The sequence below is a fragment of the Triturus cristatus genome, chromosome 2_1 (genome assembly GCF_964204655.1).
Source record: "Triturus cristatus chromosome 2_1, aTriCri1.1, whole genome shotgun sequence".
Classification (NCBI taxonomy): Eukaryota; Metazoa; Chordata; class Amphibia; order Caudata; family Salamandridae; genus Triturus; species Triturus cristatus.
The window spans coordinates 1017682860-1017703847 of NC_140581.1; the positions used below are offsets into that span (position 1 = coordinate 1017682860).

Here is a 20988-nt window from a genome sequence, read left to right on the forward strand (position 1 = left end):
TGTTAAGTTAGCATAACCACGTTAGATGTTAGAAAGCCATCTTGCTGCTTTTGCGCACGACACTGCGTTCACATGTTATTGCTTAAACAAACTGCTGACTCGAGCTTTGCCTCACACGAGAGCAATCTGTTGTTACCATCCAGAGCTCTGCGCAGCGACCTTGGTCTGTACATGATGTGACAAACAGTCTGGGTTGTTAGACAATGCATGTTTTCCACTCTAGATTGATCGACCCACTATTTAGCCATAACACACAGGCAGCTGAAAAATACCTGAAAGTTGGTGCTTTTAATATTACAGCCCTCATGTTTAATATTCAGACCGAAGACGAGCCTTCCTGCGAGAAGACTCCTGATGCTCCTGTGATGTGATTTCACTAAGCTGATCTTTGAGGTATGGGGTCCCCTATTCAAGCCTAAGAGACCTTCTATTAGCATAATAATAATATTAGCTTCTTAGTAAAGGGAAGGTGGTAGTATCCACTGTCATTATAACATGATCACCCCTTTTATATTCTATGGTATTGTAACGATGCTGATGGTTTTGATTTTAATCATTTGTCTGCTTGTATTAGCCAAAGTACTGCATCTTAGGACACGTGGTCTATAAAAATAAACTCTTTTTATTTTCACCGTGTCTCTGTTGATTCTTGTTGTGGACTGATGTGAGAATAATATACGAACAGGTATTTCCGATTCCCACCATTCCTGAGAGTATACTGAGTCGCTTGTTCTGGGTTGTCTTTTCATTGGGATCGCCGAGCTAAATCTCGGATAACGAATGGGACACTTATGCTAGCCGGATACTGGGTTCTGGGTTCTGAGGTGAGTTTCTGGTACACCACAATTCACTGAGGTCCTGGGGTTCTACGCATAGTTCTGTATATAAGCAGAATCCCTGCAACAAAACAGAGCACAGGGCAACGTCACCATGTAAGGGCTGTACAAAGTCGAAGAGATCGCTTAACGAGCTCATCCAGATCCAGTGCCCAGTCTCACAGCTCATACCGCTCTCAGCGGTCAACATCCAGAGAGTCGTCTTCCCTTACTCCCATATCACAAGACAGTGATGAATATGTATGTATGGTGGCAGACCCCGATAGACTGAAGAAGTACCTGCAACTAGACATCTGAATGGGAAGCCACTCTGCCAAGTTCATTTTAGATACAGGCGCGTCACTCAACTACATCTGCGCCACTGAATATCAGAGCATGAATCCGAAGCTGAAATTAGAGCCAGCTGCAGTAAGTGTCTACACTTGGATGTCCAGAGAACCTTTGCCATGCTTGGGACAATTTCGCACCACGCTGACCTACAAAGACAGGAAAATCCAAGCACAAAATCACGTAATTGAAGGCCCTGGAACAGCAGACTGCCTTCTCAGCCTACCAACGGCGGAACGGCTGAAGCTAGTCGAGATCCTATACAAAGTGGACGACTCGCCAGGCATTATCAACAAGTTCCCAAAGCTGTTCAACGGTCTAGGGAAGCTCGCCCACTTCAAAGTCAAGCTGCACATCAACGAGCAAGTGACTCCAGTGGCACAGCACCACAGGAAAGTACCCTTTCACTTACAACAGACAGTAGATGATGAACTCCAAGACCTATTGAAAGCAGACATTGAAAGATCAACTGGACCCACTCCATGGGTATCCCCGGTTGTGGTCGTACCTAAGAGAGGCCAAGACAACAAAGTACGCCTGTGCGTAGACATGCGAGCTCCGAACACAGCCATCGAACGGGAGCGACACCCCGGACCTCACATCAGTGATATGATCACACGCCTGAACGGAGCGACAGTCTTTTCGAAACTAGATCTCAACAAGGGCTATCATCAGCTTGAGCTGCACGAACAATCACGCTACATCACTACATTCACAACACACCAAGGACTTTTCCGATATAAACGCCTCAACTTTGGGATCTCCTCTGCTGCCGAGATCTTCCAGGAGGCTTTCAGACGAGTAATACAAGACATTCCGAATGCCTTTAACTACAGCGACGACATCTTGGTGTTCGGAGAGACCCAGAAAGATCATGACAAAGCACTGGATTGGGTGTGTCATGCTTTACTCAACGCCAACCTCACACTCAATCAGGACAAGTGTGAATTTCACAAGTCGACCCTCAAGTTCTACGGCCACATCTTCTCAAAGGAGGGCATGAGACCTGACCCCGACAAGATATCGGCGCTCTCAGACACTCCACAGCCGCATGACGTCAGTGATGTTCGCTCGTTCCTGGGGATGGCCAGCTACTGCGCCCGTTACATCGAAGATTACGCCACAATCAGCTACCCTCTCAAAGAACTAACTCGACAAGGACAAAGTTTTCAGTGGTCAGCAGCGTGTGACTGAGCTTTCAACACAATCAAGGCAGCAGTGAGTTCAGCCATAAACCTTGCGTATTTCAACCCCAAACGGAAAACCAAAATCACAGTAGACGCCAGCCCCGTTGGGCTAGGAGCGATTCTGGCGCAATATGACTACGAAGCTGACCAATGCCACATAGTCGCTTACGCCAGCCGCAGCCTTACTGACACAGAAAAAGCATATTCCCAACCGGAAAAGAAAGGCTGGCAGTCGTATGGGTGTGTGAGCATTTTCACCTCTTTGTGTATGGCAAGCACTTCACACTCATCACCGACCACCAGGCGGTGATCACCATCTTTGGGAACCCCAGAGCAAAGATGCCTCCACGGATTGAAAGATGGGGCATCCGCCTACAGGATTATTCATACACCATCATCCACAAACCGGGGGGAAAGCGGAGAATCCAGCAGATTACATTTCACGACATCCCCAAGCTCTGACGCGGGTGCGTCACTCTGTGGCTGAAGAATATCTCCACTTCATCATCAACCGAGCTTGCCCACCGGCTGTTCCACTTGAGGCTATCATCGATGCATCAGCAAACAATGTCACAATCCAAAACATCATGCACCGTGTTTGCACTGACTCATGGCGACATCTAGAAGAACGAAACACGAGTGACGCTGTCAACATGCAAGAACTAGCGGCATTCAAACACATCAAAGATGAGCTCTCCATCAGTGACAATGGCCTACTATTAAGAGACCGGAGGATTGTCATCCCCAACCGGCTGCGACAGGGAACTGTAAATCTGGCACACGAAGGAAACTGAGGGGTGGTAGCCATGAAAAAAACGCTGCGAGAGCACGTCTGGTTCCCTTCCCTTGACCAGATGGTGGAGACCACACTCCGAGACTGCCCACACAGTCAACTAGTAGGGCGAGAAGAATCACATGCCCCCCTGCAGATGTTGGAACTACCTGACAGTGTCTGGGAACACGTAGCTGTAAACTTCTTTGGCCCGCTGAAGTCTGGGAAGTACATCATCGTCATCATGGACGAATATTCTCGCTTTTCCATCGCTCATCAGATTTCATCCACCAAAGCGACCACTGTCATACCTGAAATTGATGAAGCATTTGCTGCATGGTGCATCCCCACAGTGGTGAAGACGGACAATGGTCCATCATTCAATGGACAAGAATTCGCAGAATTCGCAAGACACCTCAATTTCAAGCATTGGAAAATCACTCCCTTGTGGCCCCAAGCAAATAGGATGGTAAAGCGATTCATGGCCACCATCAAAAAGACAATTCAGCAAGCTGAACTAACTCACCGTGATATTCAGCCAGCACTAAATGAAGTACTGCGAGCATACAGGACCACACCACACAGCACCACAAATCAATGTCCAGCTACCCTGATGCTCGGGCGGGTCCCTCGCACACGGATACCAACACGAGACCCTGGTAAACCTGGATCGGACCAAGAAGGCGAGGATGAAGGACTATGCAGACCACCGCAGACACGCCAAGACGTCAGACATCAGAGAAGGAGACTTGGTGCTGGTAAGACAAGAAAGGAAATCCAAAGCAGACAGCCATTACCACGATCATCCACTACAAGTAACAAGAAGAAAAGGGACCATGATTACAGCCAAGGCCGAAGGCAAAAGAATGACCAGGAATGTGTCACACTTCAAGAGGTGCAACCCGACAGCCTCCTTGTGGGCTCGTAGACCTGACTGGGACACAGATGTGGCAAGTCAAGAAGAGAGCAGTCATGAAAAACCCATACGAATACCGGAGACCTGTGAAGGGAGAAGAGAACGTCCTCCCAGTCAATTTCAATCCAACCGACCGAGAAGGGACATTCGAAAGCCCATTCGACTCATCGAAGAGCTCTGAGAAAGACATTGAACTTTCAAAATACAAAAGGGGGAGATGTTGTGTTGCCACTGCCTGTCCTGACTTGTCCCAGGGTCAGGCATGGTCGGAAGGGGAAGGGGAAGAGCCGCGGGATGGAAGCGGCAGTTCGCGCTTAGACAGGAATGAATAAGGAGGTGTTCCATAGCGCAGCCGGTGTCTGTGTATTTTCTGGGGCACGGGACAGGAAAAATACATATTAAAAAAACATAACTTAAGAAAACTGCAAGCAGCCTGGAATCAGAATGAAATTGCATTTAATATTCTCTGCAAAAGGTAGACGGCCAACATCTCAATTTCCAAGCAATGCTATCTGCACTTTTTCTTCCTAATACACATGAATTCCTCCTCCAGTCCTCTGATACGTTTGTAGTTAAACTTTTAATAAACGGATCATTGCCAGTCAACAATAAAATCAGTTCGCAAGGCATGGAGACGCAAGAGCAAGAGGTAGTACCCTTCTGCTGAATCTTCCTGTAGTGCTGTCTGCATGCTGAACGCGCAGCATGCATGCTGTCTGAAGAAGAGTTGACTAAAAGTGCCTTGGTTCCGCAGCCTCAGCTCTGAAAAGAACTTCACCCCGTGAGTGAATATTGCCCAGGGCAAGAGAAGCTAATGGCAGTGGCCACAGCCAGATTCTGGGGACTTTAAGGATATGTTGTCTAGCTCTGGCTCAGCGGCGTCACTATGGGGGTGCGGGGGGTGCGGACCGCACCAGGTGACACCCTCAAGTGGGGTGACACCAACAGGGCCCGTCAGGGGCCGGCTTTAGGGTGGTGCGACCGGGTGCTGGCTTCCTGGGGGCGCCGTGTTTGAAAGTTTATTAAGCTTTTGAAGCACCTGCTGCAGCGTTTCTTTCCCCCGGCAATTACCAGGCCTCACATAAATGTCAAGATAACTGGTGTGATTAATTATCTTCCTGGAGAGAGATCAGTGTTTTGTAAAGTTGAGGTTTTGACTTAGGTGAAGTTAGTGCAGAGGGTTAATATGCCTGCTGCAAAGAACGTGTGCCAAGTAGATTACAGAGTGCAGATCAGCAGGTTACTGCTTTCAAAAGAGACATCCTTTTGTTACTTGCAATTTATAACTCCTAATATAGAATAGTGAACTATTAACTTTCATCCTAGAACTGCATACACACCTCAAAATATACATTAGAACATTGATTAATATTGCAAAAAGGGTTAATTTGGCTAGAAATAGATTCTTATTATTAAAGAAAACTCCCAACTATGCTGTTTCTTTTTCGACTCTGCGTTTGTGCTTCTCCACACCAAGCACTATACTGCCTACCAGTATGGATGACATGTGACTCCTACACTTTCAGTCCTTTGGTTTATGTATCATTTCCTATACACGGATTTACACACCTATGATTGATTGTCTCTGTGTAATGTGTGTGTGATGCAAAGTGCTCGGACACCCTACACTGGTATGAGTGGCGCTATATAACTAATTCAATGCATCTGAGAGAGTGTGGTTATGGTGACTTGGTCACTGTTAAAGGGTGCTAGTGAGAGAATCCGTGGTGGAGGTGGTCATTGGGGGGGGCGCCAACAAACATTGTCACACAGGGCGCCACCAGCGCTAAAGCCGGCCCTGGGGCCCGTGTGCGCAGAGCAACCTAACCTTTTAGGAAGAGGATGTGCCTGTGCGCAGTGCACACTGTCTCCTCTCCTTTCTTTTATTTGCTTCCCTGTGAAATGGATCCAAAAAAGAAAATCACTTTTGCTGGAAATTAATGTCGTATTTTTCTGACATTTAATTCCAAAATGCAGCATCAGGAATAAAAGTTTAAAAATATGAAAAGTAAATAACTAAATAAAGTAAGACAGAGTGGTAGCAAACTGTCCAGATTGATTTTTATTCACACCCAAACACATTAGCGCCACTTTTACAGAGTTTGCCAGTGAAGCACTATTTTTGTTGTCTTGGCTTTGTTTTCCCTGGGCTTGGAGCTAGTGCACCAATCCTGGAGGTACTGCAATGTGAGGATTGAAAAACAAAATTTGTACTGCTGCTCTGTATCTAGGGATGTTGTCTTTTTTTACCATACTGCTTACGTTTTGTAAGGATATAAGCAATGGCCATTGAAATGGGTCCATTCAGGGCCCTGTTGTCATGTCCTTAACTTTTCAGGCAAAAGCACTCACTGATTTCTGAACAGTGAGTGTAAAAGCGTTAAGGTAACCATGTTGTTCCTGCTTACATTTCACATGGTTTGCAAAATTTTGTATTCCCTATGATTGTTTGCTTTTTCCAGGATGCTATCACTTTTTTTTGTAGGCCACATATTGCTCTTGCCCAGTGTGTAATTTAAATTGAGCCGCATCCAGGTGTTTATAGCTGGCAACAATTGGGTAGTAGTTGAAGGCAGTCTGAGTTTTTCTCAGTGGGGCAGTATGGTGTTCAGTGGGGGAGAGGATGTGGCACTATGGCCAGAGCTGCTGAATTTGGAACTGGGGAACCAGGTTCAGCCTTAATAACCAGTCCGCCAGACTACTCTCCTGAGAGAGCACTATCTCATGCTAGACCTTAGAAGGCTTCGCAAGACATTAGAAGCCCCGGTGTCGTAGCACCAGCAGGTGGACCCTAGCATGACAAGTGTAGGTTAACCTTCAAGGCTTGTCCACCACTATTCATACTGAAGTTCACCTCCAGTTTTGCGGCAGGCCTATGAAGCAGTACACCCTAGAACAGTGACCCTGTCACTGAGATCACAGGACCCTTGAGAAGGGCCAGCTCTAGGGCGGTGCAACCGGTGTGACCGCACCAGGTGCTCACTTTCGGTGGAGGCATCATTTTTGCAAGTATATTATGGTTTTAAAAGCGCTTGCTGCCTCCTTCCTGGCCTCCAGTAATTTTCGGTAACAATAAAAATGTCATGATGACTCTGGTGATTAATGTTCTTCCTAGAGAGAGATCGGAATTTTGTCTAATGGAAGATTTGACTCATGGAAAGGTAGCTCAGAGGGTTAATGTACCTGCTGCAAAGAACATGTACCATGCAGATCACAAAGTGCACATAATGTAAATAGGCCAGTGGGCTACTGCTTTTGTCAGAGAGATCCTTTTGTTACTTGCAGTTTATAAGTTAAAATCCTAACATAGAACAGTGAGCTATTAACTGTCATCTACTCCGCAGCAACACAAGTCAAATTCTTTATTAACTTTTGATACGTTTGAGCAACAAACAATTTATTAGTTTAAATGGTGAGATCATGCTGCAGATCTTGCATTATGAGGCAAATATGGCAGAGCCATTATTATTTAGAAAACATTTGCAAACTAGGATTTTTAGCCATTCATGTTTGAACTGCTGTTTTGGTAAAGGGAGAAGTGCTGATGACAGAAACTCCATGGCGCGGAGACAAATGGCTTGTGCTTCCACATTTTATCGTATTTGGGGACATTCTGTGATTAGAAGCATATCCCATTTTGTGAACACATTTTACTGTGAATAACTCATTATAACCTTAAATAATCATGTGTATCCATTGGTTGATAAAACTGGGCAGTGAAACCAAACAAATACAAAAAATTGGGATGTTTGCGCATTCTGGCCACGCCTCTGGCTCTGCCCACTGATCCAATCCTTAGGTTATTCCCGCCCTTTGATTCTCCACCCACAGTTCCCCTACTATTTTTCCCCCACTTCGACCACTGATGTATCGTGTTGATGGATAGTGAGAACACCACACCAGTAAAAAGTACCATACCTATGATATTATAAATTCCAATCAACTGTTGACTAGCAGGTAGCCCAACCTGATTAACGAATCATTATCACACTGTTGTTAACAGGCACATTTTGTAAATATAGGACCTACATTTACAAACGTTACTAAGGATTCTGTATGGTCCCGTTATTTGCCAACTGTGTCCACTGGCGGACTCGGGGCGGAGGAGGTCCATGCGGTAAGTCGTGAGGGGGTGACACCATGAGTTACCTGCACCGGGTGACACCAACCCTAGTGACGCCACTGCTCTGGCTCTTGAATCCACAATCTCCTCAGAGTGGGACCGCTGGTGTTTATTGACAGAGCGTCATTAACTTCAAGTTAATAGAGCAGCCTGGCTAGCTCACTCCGGCCTTCCCAGCTCCAGCGTATTAACCCAGAGTGAGGTATGTACCACATGTGGTAAATACTTCTTGTTCTGAATTATCAAAAGGAAAACGAAGTACAACACACAGAATTTCATGTTTTGCTATTTTTCCAGGTCTTCCTTCCCCCTGAAAAATGTTGGCAAGTGTGACCTGGTGGGATCTTAGGCCCTCATTATGAGAGGTCAGTTCTTGGTGTAATATTTATTGCGCCTGATAAATCATGAGGCGTCTGAGTTGAAATTTCAGTTATGATAAATACCTATTGCTAGTTTTTGGGGAATAACGTGGATTTTGGTTCTTTCTGCACCAAAATCTGCATGTTCCAGTAAATACTGAACTTTTATACATCTGGAGTTTTGACCTGCCGATATTTAGAATAAAACTCACAATTTTGATGCGCTCAACCGCAGTTACCACACATATCACAATTAACCAGGCCTCATGTTACTTGTAAGGAGTGCAGACGTGTGACTGGATTTGATGGCGACTACAAGTGGTATTTCTATGATTTGGTAAGATGACGTGTCTGAGAAGAACATATTCCTCAAATGGGAGGAAAACTAAAAGAAGAGAGTTAGAAATGGTGCAATATAGGTGGGGTAGGGGGCTGAAGAAATCTTGGGTGAAATGGGTAGATGAACGAAGGTAGGACTCGAGGAACCAGTGCAAAGAAGGTCAGAAAAATATCAGGCATAAGGGACTCCATGTGCTTTATAAAAAGGATATATCGTACGTTGAGAGGCAGAAGAGTGTTGTGGTGTGGGAAAGTAGCAGAAGCATAGTGCCTCGAAGCCGACGGATATCCAAGGTTTCTATGTTTTGTGAATGAGGAAATCTGTGATTTATGCAGGACCATTCACAAAACAGACTGACGTACTCCGGTGTCTGAAATAGATTTGATATATTTATGAATATAAAAAAAGGGTTAAGAGACATCAATAGCTATCTAGTATATCTCTATGCGTGAGTAGCCTTTTTCTGGGAGTTCCTCATATCTGCTCGTCTTCCTGCACCATTTGTGGTAGGGATCAGCCCCTGCAGCATCGGTGCCAGAATTCCAGGAATGCACGGTCCCACTCACATCATAAATTTCCTCAATGACAAACAGGGATGTGGAATGTCTATAGCCCGACGCCCATGACATATTGTTTAGGGTCAAGGGCTTTCATGTGTATTTTGTCCTTGGGACAAGTAGGCCCCACCCCCTGCAGCACAAACCCTTTGGCTGCCAGTTTTCAGTACCACATTATGGATCAGGGAAGGGCACTGTCTGCAGTTACGATAATATTTTTGTCCGTATGTTAATGCTGTTTAAACTAGCATTTATGGTTCATTAATTGAAAGCCTTTATTATTAGGGTGAGCGCTTTAAGGAAATGTTGTAAGCTCTGACTGCACTACTGACAGTGTTTCGAGTATAAAAATGTGTACCCACGTTTACAAAGTTTAGCAATATGAGGCTATGTATAATGCACACAGAATGCTCTCTGATCTGATGCAACTATTTGCAGAAGCTTGAAGGCAATATTGATGATTCTTTGCTTTCAAAATAAAATGTTGATAAAAAAATGAAAGCAGGAAAGAAACATTTTGCTAAACTACTGTAAAATTTCGGGTATCATTTCTTTGCAGCATCATTTAGTAACATGTTAGTATTTCCCAAAAATATTCACAATGAAAAATCAGTGTAACCAGTTTCAATAAGATTATGGGAAACAAAAATAAACAAGCATTGGCAAATCCAGTACGTCTGAAATTGGTGGTCAGCTTTTTGTTCAGTCAATGTGTGAATTGTTTTGGCATGGTTTTTGCAAAATCTTATTGGTGTGGGAGCCGGGCCCTCACCATTATAACAAACATTGGCAAAAGCAAAAATTGTTATTGTTCTCAAAAAGCAAACACTGCCACAGTAGTTACTGGCACTGAACAAAACTACTTTGTGTGCCAATATGCTCCTTGTGAAAGAGCAGAATGCGGTCACTCACAGTGAAGCCACCCGATACAGAGAGAGAGAGAGAGACAGAATTTTAATAAACGCGAATAGTCATGGTCAACCCCAGACCAAATTAGGGGCCCAATTATTAAAGAAAGTCTCAAAAGTGCACCCATGGTATATGGCCTTGCATTAAGCGCAGCTATAAGGCTGTCGTGAATTCCCAAGAATTTACAGAAGTAGGGTTAGAAATAGTACTCTTAGAAATTATTTGTGAACTGCATTTTAGCATGAGCAAATATGCATGTGTAGATTTGCTCATGCGAAAATTTGAGTGTTTGCTAGTGTTCTCTTTCCCTTAACCACTTTTATGCCAACTCTGGAAGAAGGTTTACGTCTGCCATTGTCAGGAGTACATTTCCAATATTTCTCAGTATGGGAAATTATTAGAGAAGAGTTGTTGAAAACCCTTAAAACATGCAAGTTAGTAGGTTTGCACAAACTCAAAGGGGCATTCTAATCCTGGAACTATTGCTTACCACTACCTTCAGCCCCAGTATGTAGATCTGTGGAAACGTGGCAACATAAGGGGATTGCAAGTATTCAAACACTACTATGGTATGAGCCCTGGCATTATCAGAGAGGCTAAATCAGAGCTCTTATATGATGAGATTGCTGCCATAATATATCGTTGCACTACATGGCACCAAAGGGACACATGGATTTTGTTACAGGACAAGTAGATTTATGAAGCAACCTGCCCCATGGACAGGTATATATTTTATTAAATTCCACACCCCTGGACAAAGTAGAACGTCGCACACTTCGGTCTCCGATATTAAGCTTATTGTCAGCATGTTTTGACCTTGTAAATAGTGCTTTGGAACATGGCAATACAAGAAATACTATTGCATTGCATTATGGGATCATCTGTAGTAGTTTTACAAATTATACCTTATAATTCAGTTACATGACATTCATTTAGTATGCCAACATTCTTTTTCCCTATTGTGGGGTAAGACAAATTAAAAACACTGTCAGTTAAAACAAGTTTGGAGCAAAAAAGTTTTTTTTGTATTGTGTTCACAGAAAAATTCCATTTGTACTTTTGCTGTCTGACACTTTGGGCCTGATCCGCAAATGTAAACCTACACTTTTGTTTAAATTAACATTGTTTTTTGGTATTCACAAACTTCAAGTTAATAGTAAGTCCATGACTTTGGAGAGTCTGTAGTTTGTGAATACCAAAAAACTTAAACTCACACAAAAGTGTAAGTTTACCTATGTGAATCAGGCCCTTTGTTTTAATCTCATAAATGTTACCATAGTGGGTTCTAGCCTAAAAGATATTTCTATTAGTCATTTTTTTCAGCATGCAATTAACCACATTATGAGAAAAGGTGGGGGTGCACGAATCAGAGAGTCCAACAGTCAGATGGTTATGGGTAAGAATCTTCTTTATTCCAATTTTTTTACAAAATTCAACTAATATAAAAGGTCCAGCCAATGCGTTTCATTCCCCCAAGGGGAACTTCATCAGGGCTAATATAAGAGTTTCCTGTTTCCGTAAGTCTCCAAACATTCAGAGGACACCGTGTATTACACTTGTACCTGTTATTCCTTATGTTAACTACATAAGACGGAAAGTGGTTGCGAATTCCGGTGCAGTCTGCTATTTCCGGAGGATCTGCTTCCCCTGGTAAAGTTTTTCTTTGCATGAAAAACTTTACCAGGAGAATGACTTTCCGTCTTAATGTAGTTAATATAAGGAATAACAGGTACAAGTGTAATAAACTGTGTCCGCTGAATATTTGGAGACTTACGGAAACAGGAAACTCTTATATTAGCCCTGATGAAGTTCCCCTTGGGGGAATGAAACGTGTTGGCTGGACCTTTTATATCAGTTGAATTTTGTAAAAAAATTGGAATAAAGAAGATTCTTACCCATAACCATCTGACGGTTGGACTCTCTGATTTGTGCACCCCCACCTATTCTAATTCTTTGATGATCTGGAACACAGTGACGCTGCTCAACGGCTGGCGTCTGGGGTTGATTGCACGACCACTACTGCTTCTGGAACTGATGTGAGGTTAGGCAAGAGAGGCCCGCCGTTGTTGCAATTAGAATTAACCACATTATAAAGCCACAGTGGGCTAATCCATCAGTTAAGCTGAAATAGGACTACATTAAATATGTGTATTTTTTTTATATAATTTGCAAACATGTATCTGTTACCCCATACATATTTTCTGATTGTAAACTAGCTTTCAATCTCTACATTAATTAATGTCCAATATATTATATACGTACTAAAAGTTATTCTTCCTTATTTAGTCCATTCAGCATTTGAGATTTAAATCAATAATATATTATGATTCTTAACACTTTAATTCTAGAGTTCTCTTACCTCCCCTCTAATTACATTCTACCTGATCAGTTCCAAAATGCTTCATGTTGTTGTCTTTCTCTTATGAACTTAATGAAAATGTCTTCCTACAGTGTAGATGCAGCTTCTTTTTCCTAATCTATCGCCCGTGTTCTGAAATGCGACTCTTTACTGGGAGCCCTCTGCGTCCCACATAGAAAATACATTTTTTCATTAGGACCTTCGAGGCATTATAAAGCCAGGCTAGAGCGATGCTGACCAGGCTAGGACACACTTTAGGTATTCCCTCCTGTGGGTTTCAACATAATCTTAAATTGCCCTCTGCTGCAGCGCAGTCGGTTTTTTATCCTCTTCTAAGTTTGTTAGTAAAGAGATCCAGAGCTTCTAATTCCAAAGTTAATCAGAGCTGATTACAGCCATGAACTGACAACAATGAAAAGTCAATACATGGAAAATATGAATACCATTTCAAACCACAAAGATTGCAAAGCTTGTTCAAAGCATCAAAAGAACCATGTGTGCCAACTACTAAATCTAAAATAAATGTTGGAGCGTATCCAGACCAGTTCAAAGCCTGTGCGAGTCTCCATGAGCATGAAAGACATAAACATGTTTTCCGACGTTGCACAGATCAGAAGTTCTTTCTCAGCTGTTTAATTCACAACACAACGCACATGAACTGAAGATAACATTTGTAGTTGGGTCTTGTAGAGATTGCTCGAGCTTGCTTTGGGTGCTGATTCACTGACGAGAAGGGGCTCATTTTCGGGCAGGTGGCCAACTCTGCAAGTGTAGTTGTTTCTATGGTGAAGTGTGGCATGGAGATTCCCCTTCTGAGGGCCCAGTGTGATGATGGACATTCCATCTACCTTATAGCAGCTGCATGCTGTTGCAATAAGGCAGGTGGGATATCCATCACATGTGTGATGGAGCAACCCGTCTGTCAAACTCTAAATTTGGCCTGTAGTGTTTACAAACAACCCTTGCTTCCATTTTCACCCTGTGTTGGTCTAGGTTCCTCCCCTTGAAGTGGTAAACTGCTCATAGGTGATTGTGGAGTTGGTCACATAGCCTGTTGTGTTGGCTGTGATGCAGTTGTCTAACCTGCTAGCAATTGATGTGTACAAATATGGCGTCCTGCAAGACTTTTTTTACGGGTGGACAGGAAAAATATTGCATAGTACCTCTCAATTAAGGAACCTTTGGCAAAGATGGAGGCAGTTTCCAGGTTTCTGAAGAAATCTCTGAGCCTTTGACAGCTTGTAAACTGTGTCAATGTAAGCAGATAATATTTGTTGGTTCAAATCAAATGTATAAAGATTTGTATTTGTTGGCTGAATTAGACATTGCTTCCTTCACCTCTTCAGTAATTAACACTGCCAATTAATAATTAAATTACCTGCTAAATGACAGAATGAGCTTACAAAGTGTGTGCTTACCAGGCCTTTTTGGCAACAGTGATACTAAGATATATTTGTGAAATATGGGTCCCAACTACTATCCAGAGAATTCTTATAAAGTGCTGTCATTCACTGCAATCAGGTCAAAGCAGTGAGAAGCAAAGCTTGTTTTCCACTGCTGCACCATAACAATGCACAGTCCTGAAGCTGGGGTCTGCAGTCCATGATTACTTCTGTGTTTAAACTACCACAAATTAAAAAGGCCTGTTCAGTAGTGGGCAACAAATAACTGAGCATAAACAATAGTGTTTATTATCACCTGCTTCCGAGTGACCGCTTGAGCTTGATTTCCATCTGTTTAATATCCCTAAAATTCCCTCGGTGGACAACATCTCTTGCTCATGGGTGTCCATGTATAATTCTCTACGGTTATGTTGCTTGCAGAGCTGTATAGCAGAGGGGTGTCGCTTCTGTCTACATAGGTGGGTGAGGCATCTGTTGCAATTGTTTCCTGAGCCTCTGACTTTATAAATGGCACTGTGTGTACCACACAGACTGGTGAGACTGCGGTGAGGAATGAGAGCCTCTATTGTAAGGCGTAGCCAGCCTGAAACCAGTCAAGTGTTCAGCTCTAATCCACCCTGTCTGACACAAAGGCAAGCAGTGGAAAGTCCCTACGGAGGCATGGTTTGTGGGTTAGGCCTCTGGTGTTGAGCTGAGAGCCACATGTTGAAAGTCCAAGGGTTAACAAAGGTATCCAGCTCCACCTTTATCAGGAATAAAGGATCCTGGGAAGAAACAGAAAGGGCGGCAGGGCTCAATCCATTTGCAAACACAGCGAGCTGAGCAAAGGGATTCAAACCGCATCCTGTTGATCAGACGGCGTCTCCATCCCAGACTGCCTTATGTGATGGGTCTGGAATGCTTTAGCCAGCAAAGAACGCGGTCTGTTAACAAAACCTCCTTTATTGCACATATTCCTGATGATTCTTTTCAGTATATTTTCTCCCCGCCTCTGCCTTCCATCTCACATGCACACACAGTCCTAATTGGCAAGCTTCAAAGGAACCTACCTTGAGCACATTCCACAGACATTCTCATGAGTGTCAGGCCACCACTACGCGTGATGTGGAGTGTGGACTCGTTCTTGGCATGTCTTCATGTTATCATCAGATGTCCCGACAGGAGATATGTGCTGAACTAACCAACCTCGACCTGCCTTATCACACCTGTTGAGCGCTCAATAAAAATTGTATGTCAAAAAATGGAGGGAAAAATATTGTGAGGCCAAAATGTTGAGGCATATACATAGATGAACCAAAATATCTATAAACCTTGAAGATCTATGTATATGTAGTCAAGGTGCTTATATGTAAAGTTAAGTATAGTAAACCCTTAGTTATCTATCTATACTTACCTTCACAATATTTTTGTTCTCAATATTTAGGTCCCACACTATTTTTCCTCGATATTCTGGTGGGAAACCCTATCACAACAAATTGTGGCCTGGGCTTTGGGAAATGGATTCCGTCTATTAACGCATCAACAAAGTGCTCTTACTGTAGGGTTTATGGTAGTGTCAGATGTCTCCTGTTGGTTAATAGAAGGGAGATTGCCACAGGAGCACCGAGCTGGGCAGCTGCTGTTTCAGCATCTGTGGGATGTCTTATAGAGGCCAAGGGTTCAGATGTGGAACCATCAAGCTTGAGTTATATTTCGGCGTGGGAGAAGTAAAAGTTACTTTGTTTAATATGCAATTATCTGTTTTTTTGCTGCCCTTATTTGTAGTTAGTATTAGTTATTAATTGACCTCCTTTCCAAGGATTATTTGTCTGTTTGTTACTAGTCATAGTATTATGTACAACGCAGAGACTGTATAACATGGTAACACGGTCCCATCTGTTTTGTGTTTGCAGCCTTCGGATGCCTTGATATTGGGGAAGATTAAAAATGTGGATTGTGTTCTTCTGGCCAGGTGAGTGAGAGCTCTCTGAATGTTGTTACAAGTGTAGCTTTGACTTTTGTTAGGCAAAAAGATAACTAATAAATTGCCACAAAATTACTCATTTTAGGTGACACCTAGGCTCTCAGGATAAAATAACAACATGTAGCAATAAATTGCCCACTATACCCCATACACAAATGGAAGGGGAGGACCCCTCCAAGCTTTATAGTGAACTTGGAGTCTTAGAATGAGATTCTTTTGACTAAAATGTAGTAGTGATTTAAAACATCTCTACTTATATCGGCATGCAAAAATGATTGTTATTTGGTTGTTATTATTAATGTATTTATTTATTTTACTCGGGGACACCCAGCACTAATTAACTATCCGTATGCGCCTCTGTCAGACCTTACCTCTATCCTGTGCATGTGTGTCTGTTAGTCTGTGTTGATGGGTGGTTATTTGTGTGTTGGTTTGGGTATGCCTTGATGTCTATAAGCGTGGTTTCATGAACCCAGCTCTTTGCTCCTCTCTGACTAGCCAACTATCCATTGTTGCCTGTGTGTGTTTTCTGTGATTCTGTGTCTGTTTGTGTTTTGTCTCTGTACCTAGATATCTGCATGAATGTGATCTCTGTAGGTGGGTTCCAAATTACTGTTAGTATGTGAACGCGTACGTCTGTAGAAGTGGGTTCATACCTGCGTTGTAGTCTGTGTTGCAGGTTTGTTGGCATACATGCTCGTTGGTCTTTTTGTATGGGCACCGGCATGTCTGTTGGCACCTACCATTTATTTCTCCTGGGAAATGCCACAGATTGAACACTCCAATACTTTCTCTAGCTCAAATTGTATTTACCAAGCAGCTGGGATCACTTAAGCTTGCGTCTCCTCCACATCAGTTATGCATCCAGTCGTACATTTGGCATTTCTCTGTCTGTCCGTGAGTTCATTCATCCCACTGTCGGTTTGTCTGTCCCACCACTTATGTCTGCAATTATATTGTTTTTGAATGTGTAAAAGAAAACACAAACACTTGGGATAGCGCATAGAAGTCTAACATGCATTTATTGCAAAAATAGCTACAAGCATTAAAAATAAGCAAGGAAATTGCCATTTCAATTTACTTCCACGTCAGAAACTAAGTGAGACTCATGGCAGTTGTTTCACCGAGGGGCAGAGGCTATGGCATCCACCAACCAGGTGTAGGACCTCTGCCTTATTTAGTGTTCCTCTCCTGTTTGGCAGAGTTGATCTCTGTGCTGCAAAGGGAGCTGCTGCTGCGGCAGCTCTCTTCAAAGCCCTTCAAGTTTGCCATGCAGGCACCATGGCAAACGTTTTTGCTTAGAGAAAAGCCAAAGTTTATTTCCCAAAAATGACCCGATGCATAGGGAGTATTCTTTCTGCAAGTGGCATTCATTCTACATCTTCCTACCTCCGCCAAACTAAAGGCCTAATTTTGAGTTTGGCGGTCCATCGGACCGCCAGACTCGCGGTGGAGGTGCGGTGATGGTCCGGGACCACTTCACTGGCGGTTACAACTATGGTGGTTGGACCACCAGGGATCAACGATCCCTGGTGGTGGCGCGGAAGTCAGAGGCACCAATATGCTTGGCGGTGCTGCTGCGACACCACCAAGCATATTTGGAGTTTCCTCACTGATACAGTTTTCATGGCAGTGAGGCTGAAAACTGTGGTGGTGAAAAAACTAAGGGTCCCTTCAGGGCCCCTTGTTGCCTCAGGGCCATGGGATCCACCGAGGGGGGCACATGGTGTGCTCCCATGTCTGCATGCACCCTCTCTCCTGCACGGCATGGACTGCACAGTCAATGCCATGCAGGAACGGGCTTGGGTGCTCCCATTGCGGTGCCTTTTTAATAGGCACCTCCGTGGGAACGCCAAAGGACTGCCTGCCAGACCATAAGGTAACACCTTCGAACTCCGAATCAGGCCCATAGTATGGCAGACACTAGCAGTGGAAGTGAGGGATGGTCACCCTGCACTCGTTACAGTGACCTGGAGCCCTTTTGGCGATTGAATTGGCTGGTCAGAGTTTTATACTAACGGAGACAGAGATGGCTCTATCATTATAAACCTGCGCTTGCCATAACTCCAAATAGAGCGAGGGAACCATGACTTTGTCATTATGAGAGCACCACTGATTTACCGCAGAGCTTCCATTCCGGCAAACTTTAAATAAGGCCCTTAATCTGAAGGTTAAAATGTTTACCTAATCTACACTCCATCTGGCGGCGTGGGAAGGAGCCTAGGACCCGGTCACTTATGCCCTATTACCAACATTAGCTTTTGAGATCCCCATTGTTTTCCATAGAAACCTTTTGCTTTTTCTTTAAAACTTCCTAGCTCCTGGTTCCCTTAACTGAATAATGCCCTTTTATGCTCAATCTAATCGTTACATGTTACTTTGTTTTAAGTGTTTACTTTGTTTTATTTCTCAGTGTTCATGTTGTTTTTATCCTGCTGAAATCCTTATTTGCGTTTTCTTAGACAGAACCATGTCACTTTTGTGAAATGCTACTTGTAGTAAGCCCTGGATTCCTCAGTGAAACCAGCTTTTACTTCCTAGGTACTAGAATGTTTAATTTTGTGGGAGTTCATCTACTGTACACCCTAATTAACAATCAGGTTCTATAAAGATGATGAATGCCATTATATATGAGAGAGAGACTAGCGAAAGTGTGTGTGTGTGACAGGAGCGCATGTAAATCTGTTAGTCACTTTGTATTTGAGCCTGTACACCTGTTGGGTTTAAGTGCCTTTAAGTCTGAACTGTTGAAGTATGTGTGATATAAGTTTACCTGTGTGTAGGGGGGTTTCTGAATGTTCTAAACAAAGCCAAACCTTTTGGCATTGTCAGTTCTTGTTGCCTTTCCTTCTAATTTTTCCGTTAGGGGAATTCTAACTGATTGCGTCATTTAATAAGAAGGAATGTCACTTCATCTCTGCTACAGTGTCACTCACTGGATGCCATGGACCTTCTCAACCATCTTTGGTGCTGCTGCTGGGAAGTATAGGTACCCAAACCTTGGAGCTGGTCCCTGACTGCCATTTGGAAATATTCTTCGTCATTAGAACCTTGCTGGCCCTGTGTAATAGTGCAGCAGTGTCAAAACACAAACTAACATCAATGCCAATCTGATTTTATAGGGGTCTCTTACTTATGAAGTCGTGCAAACAATTGACTGTCCTTTTAAAAATAAAACTTGGTGTATAAGTTATTTAGCACAAATTCAAATATGAGTGTAGTGACAATCGGGTCGATCACCACCAATGCTCCACAATAAATAATATTCAATCTTTCTAAGGGGAACAGCCAGAAAGATAAATATACACGTCTTTTGACACATGTTATCAGCATTAACAATCTAGCTCACAAATATAAAAAAATAATACAAATATTTTGTTCTTTAGGTGATTTTTACAAAATTTTAAATCAGGAGGGCTTGACAATGAAGCAAAAAGGATGTGAAAGCAAAGAAATGATTACATACACTTTCTGTCCCGAAGATCATAACAAGGAATCGCTTTAACTGGAGAAAAAAGTAGAATCAGAAACTCAGCATTTTAAGAAAAGATTGTAAAACATAAATTGCGCACATTCTATTCCTCCAAACTAAGCGGTATTCTCTTATTGTATATATAAGGTTTAATGTTAATGCACCCACATAGGTGGGCAATGGTTCAAATGCTTATTATTCAGCACAGCATTTTTCAGGATTTTTTTTTTTTTTTTAAATAAAGCTGTAAAACAATTTAACGAAAATTGAATACTTTAAGGACAGGCAACATCCATGTGTGTTCCAGTGCACGAGTTCTAGAGAATAGGGACAACACAAGCAGGTGGGAATTGTCAACCTAGATTATGACATTAAGAAAAGATGTGGTGAAATCAATGAGCTTGCAAGGTTGACTAGCACCAGACAGCATTTTAAGAGTGTCACCCGAAAGTATTTGAACTGCTGAAAGTTGGGTGAAAGCAGGGGGGATTATTTTAAGGACTGGTTTGAATTTGAAGCACAGCTGTTTTTTTTTTTTTTTTTTTTTTTTTTTTCTAGATTTGGTAGAGCGCAACAGCTACCCCAGCAATGGGGTGTCCCGGCGCTAGCAACAAGCAAACTCCTAAAAAGCGGTGGAGGGAAAGGCTAAGAACCCTAGAAAGCGGGGAAGAGGTGGGTCTTTATAGCTTTGCGAAAGACTGGGAGACAGTCTATGGAGCGGATGCTGGGTGGGAGATCGTTCCATAGTTTGGGCCCTAGGACGCTAAAGGAACGGCCGCCAATGCGACTGAGTCTGATTCTGGGAACTGTCAGAAGAAGTTGATTAGAGGAGCGAAGGTCACGGCCAGGGACATATGGTCGTGCCAGCTTTCGCAGCAGAGGGGGATTTCCCTTTTTGACGATCTTGAAGATCGTGATAAGAGCTTTAAATTTCACTCTCTGTTCTACGGGCAGCCAGTGCAGTTTGCGGATGGTGGCTCTGGCTGAGCATCTACGTGGGAGACCGACCAGAGTTCTGGCCGCCGTGTTCTGAATGCGTTGGAACCTGGCCGTCTCAGCTTTATTTGCTCCCAATAGAAGGACGTTGGCATAGTCCAGGCGAGACAATATGGTTGCCTGGATAATTAGCTGGCGAGCTTTAGGGTCAAATAGCCCGAGTATGGGCCGGAGGTTTCTTAGGAGCCCAATGCAGGTGGCTGCCACCATTTTAGTATGTGACTGGAAGCTGAGGTTGGCATCCATCCAAACTCCCAAATTTTTTACACATTTTTTTGGGGATGGAATGGTGCCAAGGGATGACGGCCACCAGTGCTCATTCCATAGGCAGGTGTTTCGGCCGAGGAGTAGCACCTCGGTTTTCCCGGCATTAAGCTGGAGGTAGTTGTCCGTCATCCAATGAGCCACTGATTCCATGCCCTCTTTGAACTTGGATGCCGTAGTGGACGGGCTTTCAGAGAGGGTGACG

At 43.4% G+C, this 20988-nt stretch overlaps 1 protein-coding gene across 1 annotated transcript in view; it reads left to right on the forward strand.

The window, feature by feature from the left end:
- The window catches only part of MTAP (methylthioadenosine phosphorylase), a 392892-nt gene that overhangs the window by 126569 nt on the left and 245335 nt on the right, over positions 1–20988 (forward strand). The window contains exon 3 of the mRNA XM_085634967.1: positions 15981–16039. Within this exon, the coding sequence (XP_085491093.1) occupies positions 15981–16039 (59 nt within the window). The remainder of the gene's footprint in view (positions 1–15980; positions 16040–20988) is intronic.